We start from the raw sequence: 19401 nt of genomic DNA on the forward strand, positions 1-19401 counted from the left end.
GCCGCCGCCGCCGCCGCCGCCGCGCTCCCCCAAGCCGCCCGACGTTCCCGGCCGGGACGCCGTCGAGGCGCTGCCGGCGCGGCTGGCAGCGGCGGCGACGGCGTGCGGAGATATTGAATGCCGGCTGCGGTGGCTGTCGCCGTGACGCCGAGCCAGGGATTCCAACGCCGCCCGCGACGCCGCCTCCAGCTCAACCTGGCGCGGATCTTCGGGCTGCAAACCCTCCAGGGAAGGACCCGCCGGCATCGTACTTTGTCCAAGGGCAAAGTAACTGAGGCCGGAACGGTGGTGGTACGCCACAGGGCTATCAGGTACGGAACCCGGGGAGGAGGCGGCGCCGCCGCCGCCGTCGGCGGCGGCGTCGGAGGCGCCGCCGACTAGGACGAGCCGCGGCGATTGGCCGGCGGAGGGCTCGGTTGGCGAGGCGACCGGAGAGGCGCGTGAGCGCACGCGGCGGCTGGGGAACGCGGACCACACTTGATGTGCTGTGGGGAGAGCCGTACGCCGTGACGGACTGCCGCCGTCAGGTGGATTGTCCGCGGAGCTCGGTACTGCGCCTGACTCCTCGCCGGCGGTGCTGCCGCTGGTGCCGGCGGCACCTGACGGCGGCGGCATCGCCGCCGCCGCCCCCGCCGCCGCCCCTGCCAACGACGGCTGCTCTACCGGAGCCCGCGGAGCCTCCCCAGCTACGGCCTGCTGCCCGTCGCTGCTGCTGCCCACTGTAGCAGAGGCGGCGGCGGTGGCGGCGGCGGCCGCCGGTGCTGTCGCAGCGACGGCAGCGGCATCAGCGGTGCTGGCGGCCGCCGTGGACTGGGCCACGGCCAGAGACCATTTCGGTGCTGACATGGCGGGGCGTGTGGTGGTGGGCCCGGCCTGCGCGGCATCCCGCTCCTGTTGCTGCTGCAGCTGCTGCTGCTGTAGCCGTTGTTGTTGCTGCAGCTGTGCTTTCGCCGCTGCAGCCCTTGCCTCTGCTGCATCTCGCTCCGCCACCGCTGCCGCCACGACGAGATGAATGTGTCGGTGCTTCTCTCGCACTCGATTGTCCTTCGCGCTCTTCTGCGATTCGAATAGCGCGCCCCCGCTAGCGGCGGCGGCAGCTGCCGCTGCCGGCGTTGCATTTGCCAAGCCTTCCGCCGCCGCCGCCGCCGCTGCTGCGGCCGCTGCCGCGGCCGCCGCCGCCAGTGCTGCTGCCGCCGGCCCTCCAAAGGCATCCCGTGGGGACGCCTCTACCTTCGCCGCCGTCACCGCTGCCGATGATGACGTCATCGCCGCGACCTCGGCATCAAGCGCACCATCCTGCACACCGCTTGCCGCTTGCGGTACAGCCGCCGCCGCCAACGCCGTTGCTCCCGCCGCCGCTGCCGCCGCCGATTCGCGCTTGTCCAGCTGCGTCAGTCGGCGTGCGGGCAGGAGCTCGATTCGACGGCTCTGACGGGCTCCCGCCACCCCTACCACCCGCCCGCTGCCGCCGCCGCCGCCAGCACCACCGATGATGCTCCCGACGCCGGATCGCTTGGCGGCAGTGGCTGTGGGGGACGTCCGTGAATCGCCAGCGCTAGCCGGCTTGCGCATGAGTGTCATAATCTGCTCCACGGGTACCTACAGACAGACATACAAATGAACATGAACATGGAATTCACGGGAGTTGCAGGACACGCGAGCCATGAGCAAGGACAAGGTGTTTCGGAGAGGGATCATGGCAGAACCGGGAACGTAATGACTTGTTTGCGTACGACAGACGCTTCCTGTACGGCAAACACTGACACCTTTACCCCACATCCCATACACAACCCGGCCTGGTACGGCCCTCCCCGTACAAACCAGCCGCATACGGCCTCCATGGCTTTACCTTGAGCTGCCCGGACAGGTACGTCAGCCGCTCCAGGGTAGTCGCGCTGACACGCATCTCACTAATGCCGTACAAGCGCCCCGCCGTGCCACCAATCGGTATGGGTGACGAGCTGCGGCGCTGCCGACCGGGGCCCTTCCGCTGATAGTGCTCAAATTCGTACACCGCATCCGCCGCCGACGCGGGCACATTCGAGCCGCCGGCGCTCAAGTGCAGCTTCAAGGGCGATTGCCGGCCGCCTCCGCCACCGCCTCCGCCGCCTCCACCGCCAGCACCAACAGCGGCGGCGCTGGTGCCGCTGACGCGGGTGGTACGGCCTGCCTCCCCTGCCGCCTCCGTCGCCGCCGCCGCCATGAGCCGATCCAGGAAGCCGGGGCCCCATCGGGCCACCAGCGCCTGGATATGCTCGCCGAGGGCGTCCTACACACGACAAACATAAGCACACACACGCACACACATGTATGGTACACCACGCACTGAACCATAACGTCCAACGACTCCCCCAACGTTTCTCGCAGCTAAATAGTCCCGCGCAAGAAATGGCCCCCTGTTGTTTTATGTTTTTTTCGTCAAGGAATTACATCATTAATATTTGAATTGGGCAAACTTTTGCGAATATCCAATCGTGCGAGATAAAATCGAAAATCGAATATGCCAAGCACAGTCTGAAAATAAAAATAATAATATCTGTCAGGATATAAGTCTTCCGTCAGCAAAATGTGCCGCAGCGTGACACATTCGCCCCATTGCGACGACGACGCACCTGCGCCCTCGCGAGCCGCTCCGCCATTTCCCGCTGGAAAGCCCGTTCCTTCTCCGCCCTCTCCGTAGACAAGTCAGGCTGGTAGTGCCTGCTGGGGCGGACAACACAAGGTGCGGGTCATGGAGGAAAGGGAGCGCGGAGGGGTGGACAGGTGGGAGGAGAACTACCGATACGCCAAAACACACGCACCTTTGCACCCGTACGACAACGGCGCTGGGCCGGCACAGTAGGTAGGCAGGTAGGCAAGCTACCTGACATACAGGCCCCCGACAACCATATGTCATGCCGCTCCATTCCTCCTGCCGTGTTTTTCATTTGTTTCTTAATTTTAAACATTATTTACTTAATAAATATATAATAATATTATGTTTTATATAATATAATAATAATTATATATAATATAATAATAATTATATATAATATAATAATAATTTCTTGTTTATGAACATCTTGCGTGTTTTCCATTCTCCACATTTGTAATTATTCTTTATTATTTTTAATTAATTTTAAACGCTCCGCCTCTCACCTGCGCGCACTGTCCTCCCGTAGCCCCTTGCCACCGGTCCCCAGGCCGCCGCGAGACGTGGACGCAGGCGAGTAATACAGCCCGCTGTCTGCCGCCAGGCCCTTCACACTGCTGGGCAGCAGACTGAGATTGAAGTACGTACGCGCCTCCGTGTGATACGGCTTGGCCTTCACCACCGGACCCCGTCCGCCGCCCACAAGCGCATCTGCGAAGCGCTGAAAGTCCGAGTCACGCCCGGAACGAGAGCGGGAGGTGGAACCAGCGGCGGGGGCGCTGGCGCCGCCGGTGGCGCCGGCGGCGCCGGCCGGCGCCGATGCACCGGCGGTGGCGGCGGCTCCGCCGCCGGCGCCGCCGCTGGCACCGCCTCCAGCGTATCCCCCAGATTGTACGGCCTGGCGGCGCAGCTCCCGACGTAGGGCTGCGGAGCTGACGGTCGCTGAGGTTGTGGGGGTGGTCATGGAGGTCCGCGCGGGGGTGCTGCCGGAGTTGTGGAAGAGTTTGGGCGTGTCTGGGAGGCCCTGTTCCTTGCGCGTGGAGTTGAAGGCATCTCGTGCGGCCTGTGTCGGGTGGTGTATGTGTGTGTGTGTGTGTTCATGGCGGGTAAGAAGCGCGGGGAAGGGGAAACGCGTCTTGTACGGCCGCAGTTCATCGGTGGCAGAACGTGGGAACGGGTCGGGAAGAGACGAAGGGTGGCGGATGCCAAATGCTCCAGGGGGCCCCAGGCATCTCAGGGCTCTTCCAGCAGTTCAGCAGTTCAGCCCGGATGTTTGCAAACATAACCCAACGACTTATGACCCACAGCGCGAGAAGATCAATCCATTTGCTGCATGTTGTGACCCACATCAAAAAAAGCAAAAAATGCCATCATGCCCGTACTGTTAAGCGGGGGGGACTGCGGGTGGGGTGTGTATGTGTGTGTGTCTCTCGTGAGCGGGCGGGAGGTGCCACTTCCTAGGGGCTGACGGCGGCTGTCGGGGACTACTCCCGACAGAAGGCTGCTTTGATTGCACGGCTTCGCTTGCGGTGTTGTGGCAGGTGGGGCTTGGAATGTGGGTCCTGGTTTCGAAGGCATCCGGCCAACCAGCGGGGTGAGAGGCCGTTTGTTATCAAGATATGCAAAGGGTTAGCTGGTTGGCTAAGGGCCGTGATGATGGCGACACTGGGTGGCCGTTTTCATAGGAGGGCCTTTAGGACCGGGAAGGCCACTGTGATATGCAGCCGCAAGCCCACGGGTGCGCTCGAGGTGAGCTCACCTCAAGCTTCTTCTCGAGGGAGGTGAGCTGACGGGTGCGCTTTGAGTAGTAGCGCACGCCAGAGCCATCTGCGGGATGTGCGTGCGTGCAGGGTTCCGCGAATTGGGATGTGATTGTACGGGCGAGGGGGGGATGCCGCATAAAGACAGTGGTATCGACAAGTTTAAGTGCATAGTTGCAAAGGTTGAAGACTGAGCGTATTCCGCCTTGAGCAACCGTGCAGTCAGGCGGTATCCCGTTCATGCACGGCATGCCATTTCCCAAGGCATGCCAGTACACCATGGACGGGAATGGTAAAGAGCGCTCGCTCAATGTGTTAAACATATACTAGGCGTACCGAGGATAGCATCCAGGGGTGGTATGGGCTCCTCGTGCGGCATTTCAGTATTGTACTCTGGGCGTTGCACTTAACAAAAACAGCCCATTTGACCAAATCTGTTCGATAGTTGTTAGAATGGTCTTGGGACCAGGTTAAAACATGTTTTTTGCGTAGCAAACCGCGGAGTTATATTGCGGTTGCACCTCTACTTTCACGATAGCCCGTTTTAACATCACATGCATGACAAGCAGTTAATACAATGGACAGCAAGCTGCCTGCACCTTGGACTGTTCGCGTGCAAGGGGACAACCACTTAGAGAGTACGGAGAACTTCCGCGGGCCTTATGTTTTGGCAGGTGGCTCCGTAAGGCTCGGCGAGCCCCGAAGTAAAGTCTCTTTCAACCGGCGGGCCCAACAGTGTCGCACCCTGGGAAGGTGAGAAGCTTATAACATAATATGCCAAGAGTTGCGGGCAAAAATGCGGCGCACAGCTGGTCTCAGGCGTATATTAGACAATTATGGCATATAGACATTAAGTAAAAGCTATGTCCATGAAGTAGGGCTCGGAAAGCTCGCAGCTTGGCGGCTTTCAGCTGGGACGGCTTGCCGGCGGCAGCAATGCAGGCGAACAGTATGATGGCTTACGATAGTTGCAACTCTTATAATGGCTTTCCTCAGCCCAGCAACGAATGGATGTTCCCCCGGAATCTTGTAGCAGAGGGGCGGCTGGAGATGACAGACTGCACCGCAGCACAAACCGGCAGAGCGACCGAGATATCAACGATTACGAGCTTAGCCAATAAGGCTTCCTGTCTTTAAGCCGCCGCTATGGACTTAGCTACACAGGAACCATGCAGGGCATCTCGCTACAAGCTTGATGAACAACTCGCAACTTCGTACTCCTGCAGGGCCTGTTAAAAATGGTGCAGCCCCTGAAGAAGGTCAAGATTGTGAAGAAGCGCACCAAGCATTTCGACCGGCACCAAAGCGACCGGAAGGACTCGATTAAGCCCTCATGGCGCAGGCCCAAGGGTATTGATAACCGCGTGCGCCGCAGGTACGCTTCACGGGTGTAGAGTGGGGATCGCGTGGGGTCACCGTGCACACGACCGTCACACACGTTACGGCCTGACCGCAAGATAAACCATGGGCGCTTCCCTCATGGGGTGTCAGTGTTTGGATGACAGCAACCTCCTCACGGAAGCAACCTGATCGTGAATTTGCTGGTTTGGCCTGTGACGCCGGGTTTTGCTTGGATCCTACGTTCTTGCCCAAGGGGTGTTTTAGGATAAAATACTCCACGCATGGGGCGATACTCCAATGAGGGTGATGCCGACACATTGAACGCCGTGATGGCATGCTGCTTTCAAATCAAGTAGCACGCTACAGCGTTGCGCGAGTTTTTGGACTTATATGATGCTGTTATGCCACGACGACAGTGCCGACGATGACGTCCTCTTCGCCTGCTGCTCGCTATTTGTCGCCCCTTAGGTTCAAGGGCGCCCTGCCGATGCCCAACATCGGCTACGGGTCTAACAACAAGACCAAGCACATGCTCCCGAACGGTTTCCTGAAGTACACGGTCCACAACGTTAAGGACCTGGAGCTGCTGATGATGCACAACAGGTCCGTTGGGTGCAGGATTCTGGAGGACAGGGGCTTTTGGAAAGGGAAGGCACAATAAGGGGGGGGAGAAACAGTTAATTGCGAGCGAGTTTATAGATATATGGTGGGGTAACGACGCCTGCCCAGGTTATCCAAGCATCTAAGTGCGGCATCCAAGGGGTTCAAATCGTCGCCGATGAAGTTTTGGTACCTTCAGGCCCATCTTTGCAGCATCACGGGCAATGCACCCAAATCCACGGTCATCGGCGTTGATGGAATTGGCGACATAAATAGCAACCAGCCCGAGCTGTACCTGCGGTGTCCGTCATTTCGTTGATGACGTGCATGCATCCATTCCCCCGGGGACTTTCGTGGCGAACGTGGGTACTCGTGTAGCGCAAGCAAAGTTAAGAGTTGCCGCGGCTTCATGCGCTGCGGCTGCCTACTGCGGAAGTCCTGGTTTCATGAATGGGGATGCTACATGGCATGTGAAATAAGCAAGTTGTTTCATGGTGTGGCCATGCTTGCGATGGCTTGGTTGGGAAGGCCTATTCATTCATCTTTTTTCCACTGGGATGCTTTCGCCTGAGGATACGAACCGCATTTTTCTTGTTTTGATGGTGCAGGCGCTTCTGTGCCGAAATTGCGCACAGCGTTGCCGTGCTCAAGCGCAAGGCTATCGTGGAGCGCGCTGCTCAGCTGAACATCCGCGTCATCAACGGCAACGCTCGCCTGCGCAGCCAGGAGGACGAGTAAACAGCACGTCTTGCTGCGTGTTGTTGCTAAGCTCTGCTTGGCTTCTGCCGCCTGCTGGGGGGAGGAGAGCAGCCAGGGCTATGGCTGCTGCATCTACTCGCGTGTAAATTTTCACCGTGCACACTTCAGAGTCGATCCATAGCTTTGGTAGCGACGATAACATGCTGAAGCACCTTCAGCAGCGCTATACCTCAATTGAATGTCGGTTTCAGTTGCATGAATTAATGACCTCCCTGGTAACGATCTTACAACGTGAACATGTCGGCGATCCCGGCACAGTACTGAATGGCATCAATCGCAAGACGCAGTCAGAACAGCTCATCTATCACCAAAACTACCATGTTCCGTCCTTGCTCTCGATTTCGCCGAGGATTTCCGATGCGATACAGCTAATCCTAACTAGTGAACACAATCGTATGCTATACCTTGCTTCGTGTAAACAACGACCGCGCTGCTGAATTTAAACACATTCCTTATCTGTATGGCTCAGGATTCGACATCTGCACAGCCTCGACCACGCCACTATTATACATGCATGCACACTGTTGCACGCGGCTGAGCATGTGCGGCATCCCCAAAGCTACTACTAGCACCAGAACAATGAGCAGCGGCCGTCAGGAGGTGGAGGACCAATAATCAGCACAAACACCACAAGTAAAATCAGGCTGGCTGCCGTCCCTGCCTTCAAGAAGTCTGCATTGCTCCAAAGGTCCACGAGCACCCTTTCCGCCCGGCGGATACGCTCACCCTCTTGCCCTCCCCACCCGCCCGACCCGCTGCTGCCGCTCAGCACCCGCCGCGGCGGAGGGGCCCGGCGCGGCTCCGTCCGGCTTCCCGTCGTCCTGCGCCCGCTGGTGGTGCTCTTCACCTCCACTTGCGAGCGCAGCTGACGTTGGAAGCTGCGGACGGCAAGTGGATGGCGTGACGGGTGAGGTATGTGAGTAATCGTGCTGAACTTGACCGGGTGAAAATAATTGTTGCGCAACCCAAGCTATGCGCGTTTAAGTCAGGCGGGGGATTGGGTGCACCCCTCTTGTCACAACCTTCAAGCCCCTCTGTCACGTGTGCTTTGCATGGGTTTTGCAACGAATTTGGTTTGGGTGTTGTTCGCGCGAATAATCGTTGGACCTGTGCCTGTCGCGTGCGAAGCTCGCGCTTCCTACCACGCCTTAAAGTTTGTCGCTCAGTAGCGCGCTGCTTACCTTGACCATGCGCCGTCCCAATCTACAGGTGAATCGCCATTGCCGTCCCCTTTTTGAGCAAAGACCTGAAGCGACCTGGTTCGCGCGGATGGGACGCGAACGCCCGTCGACTTAGATACGTGCACTGTATTTTGGTTAAGGGATAATCTGGACTGAGCTTTGTACATAATGCAGCAACCTGGCATGTAGCGGCAACAATACCGTATGCAAGCTTAATAATAACAGTCAATTGCGACGGAGCGCGCTAGTAGCACATAAGGTAGAATTGCTAAGCCATGCGAACATCATCAAATTACACAGGTCACTTGAAGCTGGATTAACAAACTCGCACAAAAAAGCGACCGTACGGCATTTATGGCGTTCCCAGAGCTGCGGCAACATTATAATCTCATGAATAAGAAGCAATACAATGTTGTACATATTAATACATATGAATATATACGCCCTTATCCCTCCATGGGGCTAATGCAACGCCTTTGAGCCAAAGCGATGCGGGTTCTTTGGGAGCCGCAGAACAATCGCTGGAGCACAAAACAGGTATATCGCTCGGTCTCCCTCAATTGTACTGCATGAATCTTTTAGAGAGTATGACTGCACGCACGCTTCTGCGACTAGTTGCAGCATAAGCAATGTTACCTGTTTGTTGTTTCGTACCCTCCGTACATCAACCCTCTCGACACCACACTCCCAAACACGATAGATGCTTTCGCCCAAGGCGGCGAGGAATGCTTCTCGGTTGTAAAGCTCAGACTTTCGTGGTCTGTCCTTAGGACGGCGCCTTTGTGTCGCGATAGCCCCCCTCGCCGAAACACCGGATGCCGTCCTGTCCACAGTCCCTACTCCTTCGTCGATTCCCCATGCCGGGCATACCACACTGCATCGTCCTGGGGTGCCCAACACCTAAACCTGCACTATGCAATCGACTTTTTGACGGCAGTCCACAGCCTGCAGCAGCCTGCAGCCTGCAGCACCGAATCCCTAGGACTTCCCTCAGCAGCGATTTTCTCCTCAAGCACGGCTTCCATGTTTACAACTGCAATGAGTATTGTCTATCTCCATAAACGGAAGTGCAGGAACTGAAGAGAAGGCCGATCGAAGCTACAGCAGCAAGCTGAAGCGGTGCATGCACGTCGCGTTATATCGAAGTTTGTGCTCTTCCTTTTGGGGAAAAAAATAGCTGCGGGCATCTCCACAAGGATGCCGAAAAATATTTTTTTCAATATGCTCTGGCAAGTTTTTTTTTTGCCGGGTTCCTCTCCCCTGGTAAAATTGCCATGTTGACCACGGGCTCAGCAAGTATCTGCTCGCACTCAGCCATCCGGTTCCGGATGCAGCCGGCCCGCGGACCTAATCAGGGCGCGCTTCGCGCACAGCGCGGGTACTGCGGTAGCTGGCAGTGGGGGGCCTTGAGGGATCCCTTCGCCTGTCAGGAAGGATGCTTTCCCATGATGCAGACGTGTCAGCATGGCCTCTCGCGGATTTCTCAATCCTTTGTGCAGCTTTGAAGCGGCAGCTGCGCCGGATGACCTCACCAGCCTCCTGTCTGCATCAGCAGATATAGGCCTCGTGTGACAGCTTCCCTGATTCACGTTTCAGGGACCTGTACGGCTGGCCGTTGCTGGGGGCGTCCAAGGACGAAGCGGCTGCTTCCTCGCCCACTCCGTGTCTGGTCGGTTTGGTTGAGAGAAGTGTGAGGTACGTGATGTGGAAATGGAGGAAATAGTTTGCGCTGTGCCTTGGGACTTTGCTTGGGGGTAAATTTTTCCTTAAGAGGTGGCCAGATAACATGTATTCGTTTTTTCGTTGTGCGTGTACTTTTGTTACTTGATCATTGCTACGGTGCTCGTCTGTACTGTTGGGACTGTGCTGTGCGGATGGTGCGCGATTTGGCGTTTGCTGTTGTGTATCTCTAGTATGTGTGTTTGGTGCTTACTGGTATTTGCAGTGTTTACTCCTTGCATCTTTCTCCGCGCCTTCATGTCGCTGGTTCCAGTTTCCATCCTTTTGCCTTTTGTTTTTACCTCGTTCCTGTTATTCTCCTTTCCTGAGAGGGGCCGCTGCTTACTGCTTCTTCTTCTTATTATTCTTCTCGTTTGGTTAAGTCCCCATGCTAATGTTGTTTCTGTTTGGGCTTTGTATTTAGGTCTCTGCCTTGGAACTTAAAGGGTTTTGGGGGTGCGGCTCCAGGCTTGGGTTGCCGATTAGTAGTGCTCTTCTCTTGCTACTTCTGTCATCATCCTCAGGAAAAAATAGCAAAAGTAAACATATGAACTCTCCCCAAGTCACGAGTCCCATAACACGTCCTTGATGGCGCTGTAAGCTACTAAGCTTCAAATACGGGCAAAGGCCTGGATAGAAGAGCCATGACAAACTGTTTCATAGACTATTAACATTCATGCTTCTAAGAGCGGATATGATTGTATGAAGGAATGTGTGGCCATCCACATGGGTATCCTCTGGAGCTCCTCATATTGGTCTCGGGGCCAACAATGGACCAGCGTTTCAACAAGCAGGTTTTTTACCGGCCAGACGTTTTTTGCCTTAGAGATTTTGTATTGCTGATTTTGTAATCGCAAAATGGCCTGAAGACGTTAAACATCCGGTATCCCAATCAGATATGCCTATGCATACGTGAGACAAGGTTATTACCAGCAAGCCACCCAATGCCGGATTCGCTTTTGCTTGAAAGCGGCTGAACTTGGGAGCAACATGCAGTGAGCAGACAAGATGAACATTGTAGAACACTGTAGAAGGCCGCGGGGTTTGCATGAGGCCTGACAGGGAAATGCTTTAACAGACTTGCGGGGCTTACCACACATCAGAGCGTGGACATCGTAGACAGCCGTGTATAGGGCGTAAGGCGCAGTTACATATACAAGCGTCACCTCCCACCTAGGAAAAGTCCTTTCAATCGAGGATAAGTATAATTCTGTCCCAGTATTGTGAACTCCAAATAACCCAACCGATGGAGGAAGTAGGCCACGACATAATTTACACAGACCTCCATGACGCTTGGGTAAGGGACAGTGGGATGAGTATCCATGTTATGAATGGAGAATGCGGCAAATAGCTAAATACCCGAATCCAATTTTTGTATCGTAGCGTGCTGAGTGCTCTCGCAAATGCCGTAAATTGGTATGGTGCTGGAGTCTGGACCATGCGCGACTTTCTCTATTTTACTAAAATCTATTTCAACTGATGGATGATTAGCTATGGCACCTTGCATAACCATCACCAACTGCTCAATATACACGTCCCCTTGGTCACTGCCCGTGCAGTATAATGCATCGCTCGTGTTATATACCGAGATAGCATGTAGTTGGGTCTGCACCTTTGCGCATGGCTAGGCAGCGTGGAAGTGGCGATGTGGGCACTTTCTTGCTTTCGCGGTTTCACGTCCGCAAGGAAAACAAACAAATTAAACTATCGCCATGGATCTCAAGATAACACTGTAGATAACGCTGCAGCTTTAACGCCTTCTGGAGCATCACCGCTACCTATAATAGATGCTTCAACCCTTAGCGCAGAATGGTCTGGCTCGCAGTTTCCTGTTGCTTGCATCACTTTGGAAGGACACATGAACGGCAACGCGTTGGCTCGGCGCGGTGCTATACTGTGGCACAATGCCAGGAGCCTGGATATGTGGGACCGCTTGACCAACCCAGCAAGGAACCCGGCCCTTATGGAAGCTATGCTAACGGCGCTCAGCGGCCAGCTTCCAACGCAGCAAGTCGTGTTGGTCGCGGGGTCCACCTTCATAGCCCAGGCTGCCCAGCCAGCGGCAGCAGCCGCGAGGTTCACTTCGGACTTGCTCGCAGCTGTCTCGGTCCCCGTCCACATCTCCCTGGTTCAGTTCTCCGCGGGATCGCAAGGCGTCGTGGTACCCCGCGCACTGCTGCTGGTGTGTCGAGCCCCGCTGCTCCCACCGCGACACGTAGATGCCGGAGGTGGGTCCGGCGCTCCATAGGGCCTTGGAGGCACTGTGCAGTATACACCCCCACCCGCACCAACGAATCTCCTCCGCTTCCGTATCGTTCCCCCTTCATCCCGTACCGTTCCCTCTCTGCGCAACCCGCCACAACCCCAACCCTAAATCCCCTCCTCGCTCTTCGCCTTTCCGTTCCAACCCCAACCCCAACCCCGACCCCGACCCAAATCCCGGCCGCAGGGCTAGCCCCCATTCGCCAGCTGCGCAACTGGGACACAGCGTACCAAGGCCCGCAGCAGCAGCAGCAAGAAGCGGCTGGCGGTGGCGCTGCGGCCTCTGCCGTCGGTGCTTTAGGCGCTTTAGGCTTGGGGCAATCGCCGTCATGCGACATACCGGCGGGAGGTGTTAACGGCGAAGTGCTGGGGGACGACGGAGGCGGTGTGCCCGGCCCCCTGGTGGCGGCACACCGCCATCGGGACTCCATGGTCGCCGCCCACCTACCCGCCATCATCACAGTCTTCGCTCTGGACGGTCAGGTGGTGCACCAGAGTGAGTCCCAAGGAAAGGGTGAACGAGGGGAAGCTTGGGGGAGTTAGTTCAGTTAGATACGGCGGCATCAGGAGCGGGGTGGGTGGGTGGAGGAGTTCGGGTGGAAGAGGCCCCTGGGTTGAAGGGTGGACCATTCAGGCTGAGGAGAGGGAGAGGGCTCAGGAGTGGGAGTGGGAGAAAGTAGAGTCGGTAGGTTCACTCTCCAGACGGGGAACACAGGGCATTGGTGGGGGGGGCCGGGGAATGGCGTGCGCGTTTCTGCACATGTTGGGGTGTGTGTAGGTGTGTATATATGTACGTGTGTGGTGCTTCCGCAACGGCAGGAGTGCGCTAGGGGGTCAGGGGGAGACATGCGGCAGTCGCAGCTGCGGCGGCGCCTGGGGCCCTACGTGCCATCCATCCATCCATCCACCCATTCATCCACGGACCCCTCGGGGAGGTGTCCTGCCAGCGAGCTGCCAGTGGGTGATGCAACCCCCCTCGTTTCCTCCAGTGGCGGCCGCATGGGGGTCACGTGTGGGGATGACTTCCTGTGAGGTGTATATGGGTGGATAGAGGCGGGGGTGCATGCAGACGGAGCATGCGGCGTCATGTACCTGCCGGCATCAGTCGCTCGGCTCACGACTCAACCAAGCCCGGCCACTGCAACCACGTAACCCCGGAGGCCATAACCCCCACCCAACCACCGCGGTGACCTGCCTCCTCGCCCTCCCCCGCGCCTATGCGTCCCCCCGTCGTCGTACAGACCCCGCCAGCGTGCAGTACATGGGCCCTATGCCCGCCACGAGATCACCTCATCTCTTGTCTGACATGGCGACGACCGTGACCGGCGTGGCTGTGGTAAACAGCGGGGGGGGCCGTGGAGGTGGAGGGGGTGGGGGTGAGGGACGCTTCGACTCTCGGGCTGCGGAGGCGGAGGAGGGCGACTGCGGTTCGGCCTTTGGTGTACTGGGTTACATCTTCAAGTATGAACAGGTATGTTGTTTTAACGTTCTTTATCGTTGGCGTACCGGTATTCTCTGCGCTGCTCGGCTGCAGACCCTGCTTGAACCATGCCCCGCTTGCACAGTTTTGTTTTTTTTATGAAATCGTTTTGATTCCTTTCGCCATCTTGGCGTGTTGTTGATGTGTTGGGACAGTAGTACTGGGAATGGCGGTAGCTACTATAGTTGGGTTGTCACCGCCACGTCGTTCAGGCCAGAGCCGGTCCCCCCGGCCAGAGATAATCAGCGGGTCCGTCGCCGCATCCATTCATCTGTCTGTCTGTCTGTCTATCTTTTTTCTTTCCTGCCTGTCTCTTTTACTGCCTGAACGTTTAGCTGTGCATCTAGTCCCCGGGACCCTCCTCTCCCCGCCTCCGGCAGGCCAAGCTGCGACAGATGATGGACGTTCTGTTGGGTCGGGGCAACATCTGGCAAGGTGCGCCGGCATATTGCTCCCTCTCCTCCCCTCCCCCTTCCCCTCCTCCTTCGTTCTTCTTCTTCTTCTTTTTCTTCTTCTTCTTTCGAACGCTTCCTCGTCCGCTTATTGAGCGCTGCTGCTCTTTCTCTTCCTGAATAGAGGAATAAGTAAACATTGGAACAGAACACATCCTCACTAGGTTGTAAGTCTTGTGTAGAATCGCAACAAACCCAACTGGATGGATATAATAGACACTACACTTTACATTACAGCCAGCAGAGGTGCCAGTTAAAGAGCTCCGCGACCTCGTTTTCGACGCATGAAACCCCAAGCAATGGTTTAAATCAAACTAAAACAACTCGTAATCGCGCAGGTGGTGGGGGGTACACATGTGGGGATGGTTTTGAACAGTTTTGTTGGGAGGGGCCCCCACCCTGGCCAGCGGCTCACCTAGCCGACAGAGAAGTTAGAGAAAGATCAAGTGCATTCATTATGTGTATATTATTAATACGCTTTTGCTGTCGATTTGGCTTTGCGGTTTTGTCGCTCGAATACTTACATGTGCGCGTGTGTGTTTTGCCGTAAGCAGGCATCGTACGGGTGCCCTCAGGTGACAGCCTGAAACAGCAGCTGGTGTACGGCACACATCTGCTACAGGGGGAGTTTCAGGAAGGGACGCATGATGTCTTGGCGGCGGCGGGGACGGAGCCGAGTACGGCGACGGCGGCGGCGTATGATATCGTGCTCCGGACGCGGCTGCAGCCCGGGCTTCTCCCAAATCCTCACTCTAGGTCATTCGAACGTGACCACGAACACGATCAGCAGCAGCAGCAGCAGCAGCAGCGACGACAGCAACATCAGTGCCTTGATGTTGGCGAGCAAGATCCGAAGCATTTGGTGGGGACGCCGCCGCTGCCGCCGCCGCCGCCGCCGGTGCTGCCGTCGCATGGGCTAGGAGGGCACCGCCAGGGGCTTGGCGGCGGCAAGCCGCAGCAGCCGTCGCTGTCTGGGAGGCCTTCCCGGGAGGCAGCAGATCTGTCAGGAAAGCGCCAGCATTTGCACTCCGATCACCACGGCCAACAACACCAACACCAGCAGCAGCAGCAGCATGTCCGACAGCAGCGACAGCGGCGGCAGAGCAAGATGCAGCCAGAACGGCACGACAGCGAAATACTCCACCACCAAATAGGACAACAACAGCAACAGCAACGAGAACAGCATTATCAACAACAGCAACAAAAGCAGCTATCACAGCAGCTGTCACAGCAACAGCAGCAGCAGCAGCAGGATCAAGACCAACAGCACTTACAGGAATCTCACTTGTGTTCCCCCACACTGCTAGAGGATGGCATTTCCCAAACGCAGCAAAGCTCGGGAAGTTTCATGATCTCCGGATCTCGTAACATCAACACATACGGCGACGCCGCCAGCCACCACCTGCATACGACGGCCCAAGATACGGCAACGCTGCACAACAGCAATGCGTTGTTGCATCACCTGCACCACCACCACAATCACAACCACCAACACCAATACCACCATCACCAACAACACCACTACCAACCGCACACACAGCGACGGCCACACAAGCCGGAGTCAGGCCACACTGCCGCCACTCTGGGAGAGTCGGCTGATGCCGTACGGTCTGGTACGGCATCAGATGCGGTGACGGCGACGGGCATCCGCGACCCGCCCACCGGCGGCCGCGGCGCTGTCGGGAGGGCGTCTGCGACGAACCTGTACGACGCTGACGTGGATCCTCTGGCGGTACGGTCGGAATGACGGTTCGCGACTTTTACCAAATTTATCACAAAATTGATTGTGAAAACGAGTTTGTCAAAACTTTTATTAAAACTCGAGACGATCAGGCTCCTGAGGCTTTGAGTACTCCGGACGTGTCGGGGAGGGCGGGAAGCGCGGAGGGCTGGGTTTCACACGCACCGTTGCGCACCTCCCTCCTGCCGCAGCAACCCCGCTGACCTCCGTAACCCATCCGCCTCTCCCACACTTGTGTATCGCACACGTGTATCCTCTTTCCTTGGCAGCAGCTTCACTCGTTCGTGGTTCGCCTTGTTCCCCCTCCTCAAACACACGTATGTATCGCTCCCCCCCCTTCTCAGACCTCTACGTGGACTGTGCTTGCGGACCCCACCTCCAGAGGGTGGCCCTCGTCCCAACACCAGCACGTGCGGTCGCTCACACTCGGCATGGCGGGAAATGCCCTGCGCAGCGGAACGCGGCGGCGCTCGTCCAGACACGTGCAGCTGACAGGTGCAGCATCGTTGGACTACCCCAACGGCAGAGATGGGGAGGAGGATGGGGCGGCGGCGACAGCGGCGGCAGCGGCGCTGGGCCTTGCGCGACGGTGGGGCAGCGCCACGCAGGAGGTGGCGGCGGCGGCGGCGCCCCAGCTCCCGCAGCGGCCATCGCTGGGACACCGCTGGCTGGCGACGCCGTCGGTGGAGGTGGAGTCACGGGGTGAGGGGGGTGAAGGGCATCGCTCGCTGACGTCCGATGCCGCCGGCCTGACGGCGGCGGCGTCGGCGGGCGTGGGCCTAGCGTCGCCGCCGAGAGGCAGGGTGTTGGCGCCGGCGGGAGGCTCGCTCGACACCGCCGCCGCGGCGGCAGCCGTGGCGGAGGCAGCTGCCATCACTTCCGCCGGGGGAAAGAACTCGCCGCTGTTGCCGATGCCGTCGATGCCGCTACCGCTGGCCCCCGAGAGGGCCTCCGGACCTAACTCTTTTCAATTGGCGCGCCACGACTGCGGCGGCGGCGGGTCAGGGGCCAGCAGTTCGACGTTTCCTGTCGTACGGCGCGGTGACGGCTCCGTCACTGCTGCCGGCGCTGGGAACCCCAACCACGCCGTAGCCGGTATTGCGAGCGGCAACGCCAGTGGCAACGCAGCGAATGTGTCGCGTGTATTGGTTTTTGCCAACAGCCTCCGAAGCGCCCCTTTCGCCGCTCCCCCCATCCCCGCAACATCGGCCGCTGCCCATTACACGTCGAATAGTCAGTTGCTGCGGGCGACGCGACCGTCGTACGATTTGGGCGGCGTCGGTGTCGCCGCCACCGCTACCGTCGCCGCCAGCAATGGCCAGGTACCCAGGGCCAAGTCCGCGACGGCGTTACCCCGTAAATCCAAACCGTACGGACCGACGCTTGTAGAGGTGTCGGCGGCGACGGCGCCGCCTGTAGCGGTGGCGCCGGCACTGATGGCAGCGCAGCCTTCTGTGCAGAGCGCGGCAGCGATGGGGGGGAGCAACGGCACCGTCGTCGACGTCAGCTCCGCGGAGCGACCACCATCGCCGCCGCCGTCGCCGCAGCCGCTGCCGGCGGCGCCGACGCGCCCGGACATGTCGGCACTAACCGCTTTGCTGCGGGCGAGGCGAAGCTCCCTGGTAACTGCTTTCGCAGCCGTACAATTGCCGTCATATTCTGCAGACGCAGCGGATCCGTCCATCTCCCCGGCGGCAGGGGGGGAGGCAAACGGCGTCGGCGCCGCGGCAACGGCATTGGCGGCGACGCCGTTGGCGACGGCGCGTGGGTCGGCAAGTTGGATTTCACCTCGAAACAGCGTCGTCGGCGGCGGTACGGATGGGGGCAGCGGCGCCGCGGCGTCCACTGTCATGTTCACGGCGGACGAGGCCGAGCTCGCGATGGCGCTACTGCCGTACAGGCAGTCGACGGCGGCACCTGGCCGTTGGCGGAATAACCTTCGATTATCGAACTGTCGGAGGGATACCGGCGACGATGAGGACATGGCGTTTGCGGCGGAAGCGGAAGACGGCGGCGGCGGCGGCGGCGGCGCCGCTGCCGCCGCCGCCGTTGGCGGCTTTGGCGTTGGCACCGATCATGACGTGTGGCATGAGATCTCTGCCGTCAGTGCTCTTGACCCTGTCACGGGGGCTGCTGTGCTGGTTGTGACGCAGGTGGGATTCGAACCCGTACTTGGGCTCGCAGTGCCGTTTCACACCTCTCGCCGCCACCTCCCCAGCCGCCATCTTCCGCCCCTCCCCGTCCCCTCCTTAATTCGATCGGTTTTTTGGAAGTCCACTTGCCCCTTAAAACCCTTTTTTCACCCGTCCTTTCCTTGAAGGTGGCTCTTCACGATCCCTTTCCTCCAGACATACATACACACATACACATATCCAGACCATGGCTTTCCCTAATTCCTTCCCCTCCTCTTCACCCTCCTCACCCTCCTCCCCCTCCTCCCCCGCCTTCCCAGGTGGATGTGACCGCCAAGGTCCGGGCGGAGAGGCACCTGGTGCATGTGATGTGCGCGGAGAGGAGGTTGCTGCTACAGTGAGTGCGTGTGTGTGTGTGCGTGCGTGCATGTGTGTGTGTGTGTGCTGTTGAGGGGTTTGGTAGGGTTTTGAGGGTTTGTGTTAGGGCGTCCCGAGTGTCGGTCTGGAAAAGGGCTGAGGGCTGCTTTCCGTGGGGTAGTAGAGCGGTGTTTTAGGCACATCCAAACACACGTAGAAGTCCCGTCCCCCTTCCCGCCTCTCCCCGGAGCCTATGATGATGTTTTCGCCCCGTGCCCCCCTTCCGGCTCGCTTGCTCTTACCCTCCTCCCCTCCCCTGCTCTCCCACTCTCGTGGTTCTTTGTTTCATGGAAATGAAAGTCCCCTTCCCCCGGGCCCTCCCCTTCCCCCGGGCCTTCCCCTTCCCGTTCCCCTCCCTCCCCGTACGAAGGTTGTTTCCCCGGCATGTACTGCAACACGTGGTGGAGGCAAACCCGCTGCTTCACACGCACACGGCCCCGGGTACGGCAGCCTCCCTGGAGTCCCTGCCTCGCGAGTGGCTGGACGGCGGGGACTGGCGGCCCGTGCTGCGGGACTGCGACAAACTAGCCACCATGCACCCGCAGGTGTGTGTGGTCCGTGTGGTCTGTGTGGTTTGTGTACGACGGGGTGATTGGGATGTATGTTTGGGGGGGTGCGGGTGCGGGCGGGCGGGGTTGGATGGGGGGAAATCGTAGGTGTGCGTGTCTGGAAGGGGGTGGGGAGGAGGGGAAATAGGGGCCTCGTACCGTGGGGCTGTTGTTGTTGTTGTTGTTGTTGTGTATTTTGGGATTTAACTGATTCCATACTTAATTTGATTTTCAGTTGTTAGGAGCAACAACCTTAAACTGCCTGGCTAACTGAGGACATGGGCTACGTGGTGGCGGAGAAAAGCAGCAGCAGCAGCAGCAGTAAGATCACAATCTCGCATCATGCCCCGCTTCCCCCCGATTCCCCCTCACCCCAC

General features: G+C 58.3%; 1 protein-coding gene across 1 annotated transcript; it reads left to right on the forward strand.

Annotated features, from left to right (window-relative positions):
* The first annotated feature begins 5110 nt into the window (after positions 1 to 5110).
* On the forward strand, positions 5111 to 7922 carry rpl32 (component of cytosolic 80S ribosome and 60S large subunit). Its single transcript, XM_002946448.1, has 4 exons — positions 5111 to 5145; positions 5619 to 5767; positions 6202 to 6336; positions 6942 to 7922. Exons 2-4 carry the CDS (start codon positions 5631 to 5633, stop codon positions 7069 to 7071), a joined length of 402 nt encoding a protein of 133 aa, XP_002946494.1. The 5' UTR covers positions 5111 to 5145; positions 5619 to 5630; the 3' UTR covers positions 7072 to 7922.
* The last annotated feature ends 11479 nt before the right edge of the window (positions 7923 to 19401 follow it).

This window comes from Volvox carteri, assembly GCF_000143455.1.
Source record: "Volvox carteri f. nagariensis unplaced genomic scaffold VOLCAscaffold_3, whole genome shotgun sequence".
NCBI lineage: Eukaryota > Viridiplantae > Chlorophyta > Chlorophyceae > Chlamydomonadales > Volvocaceae > Volvox > Volvox carteri.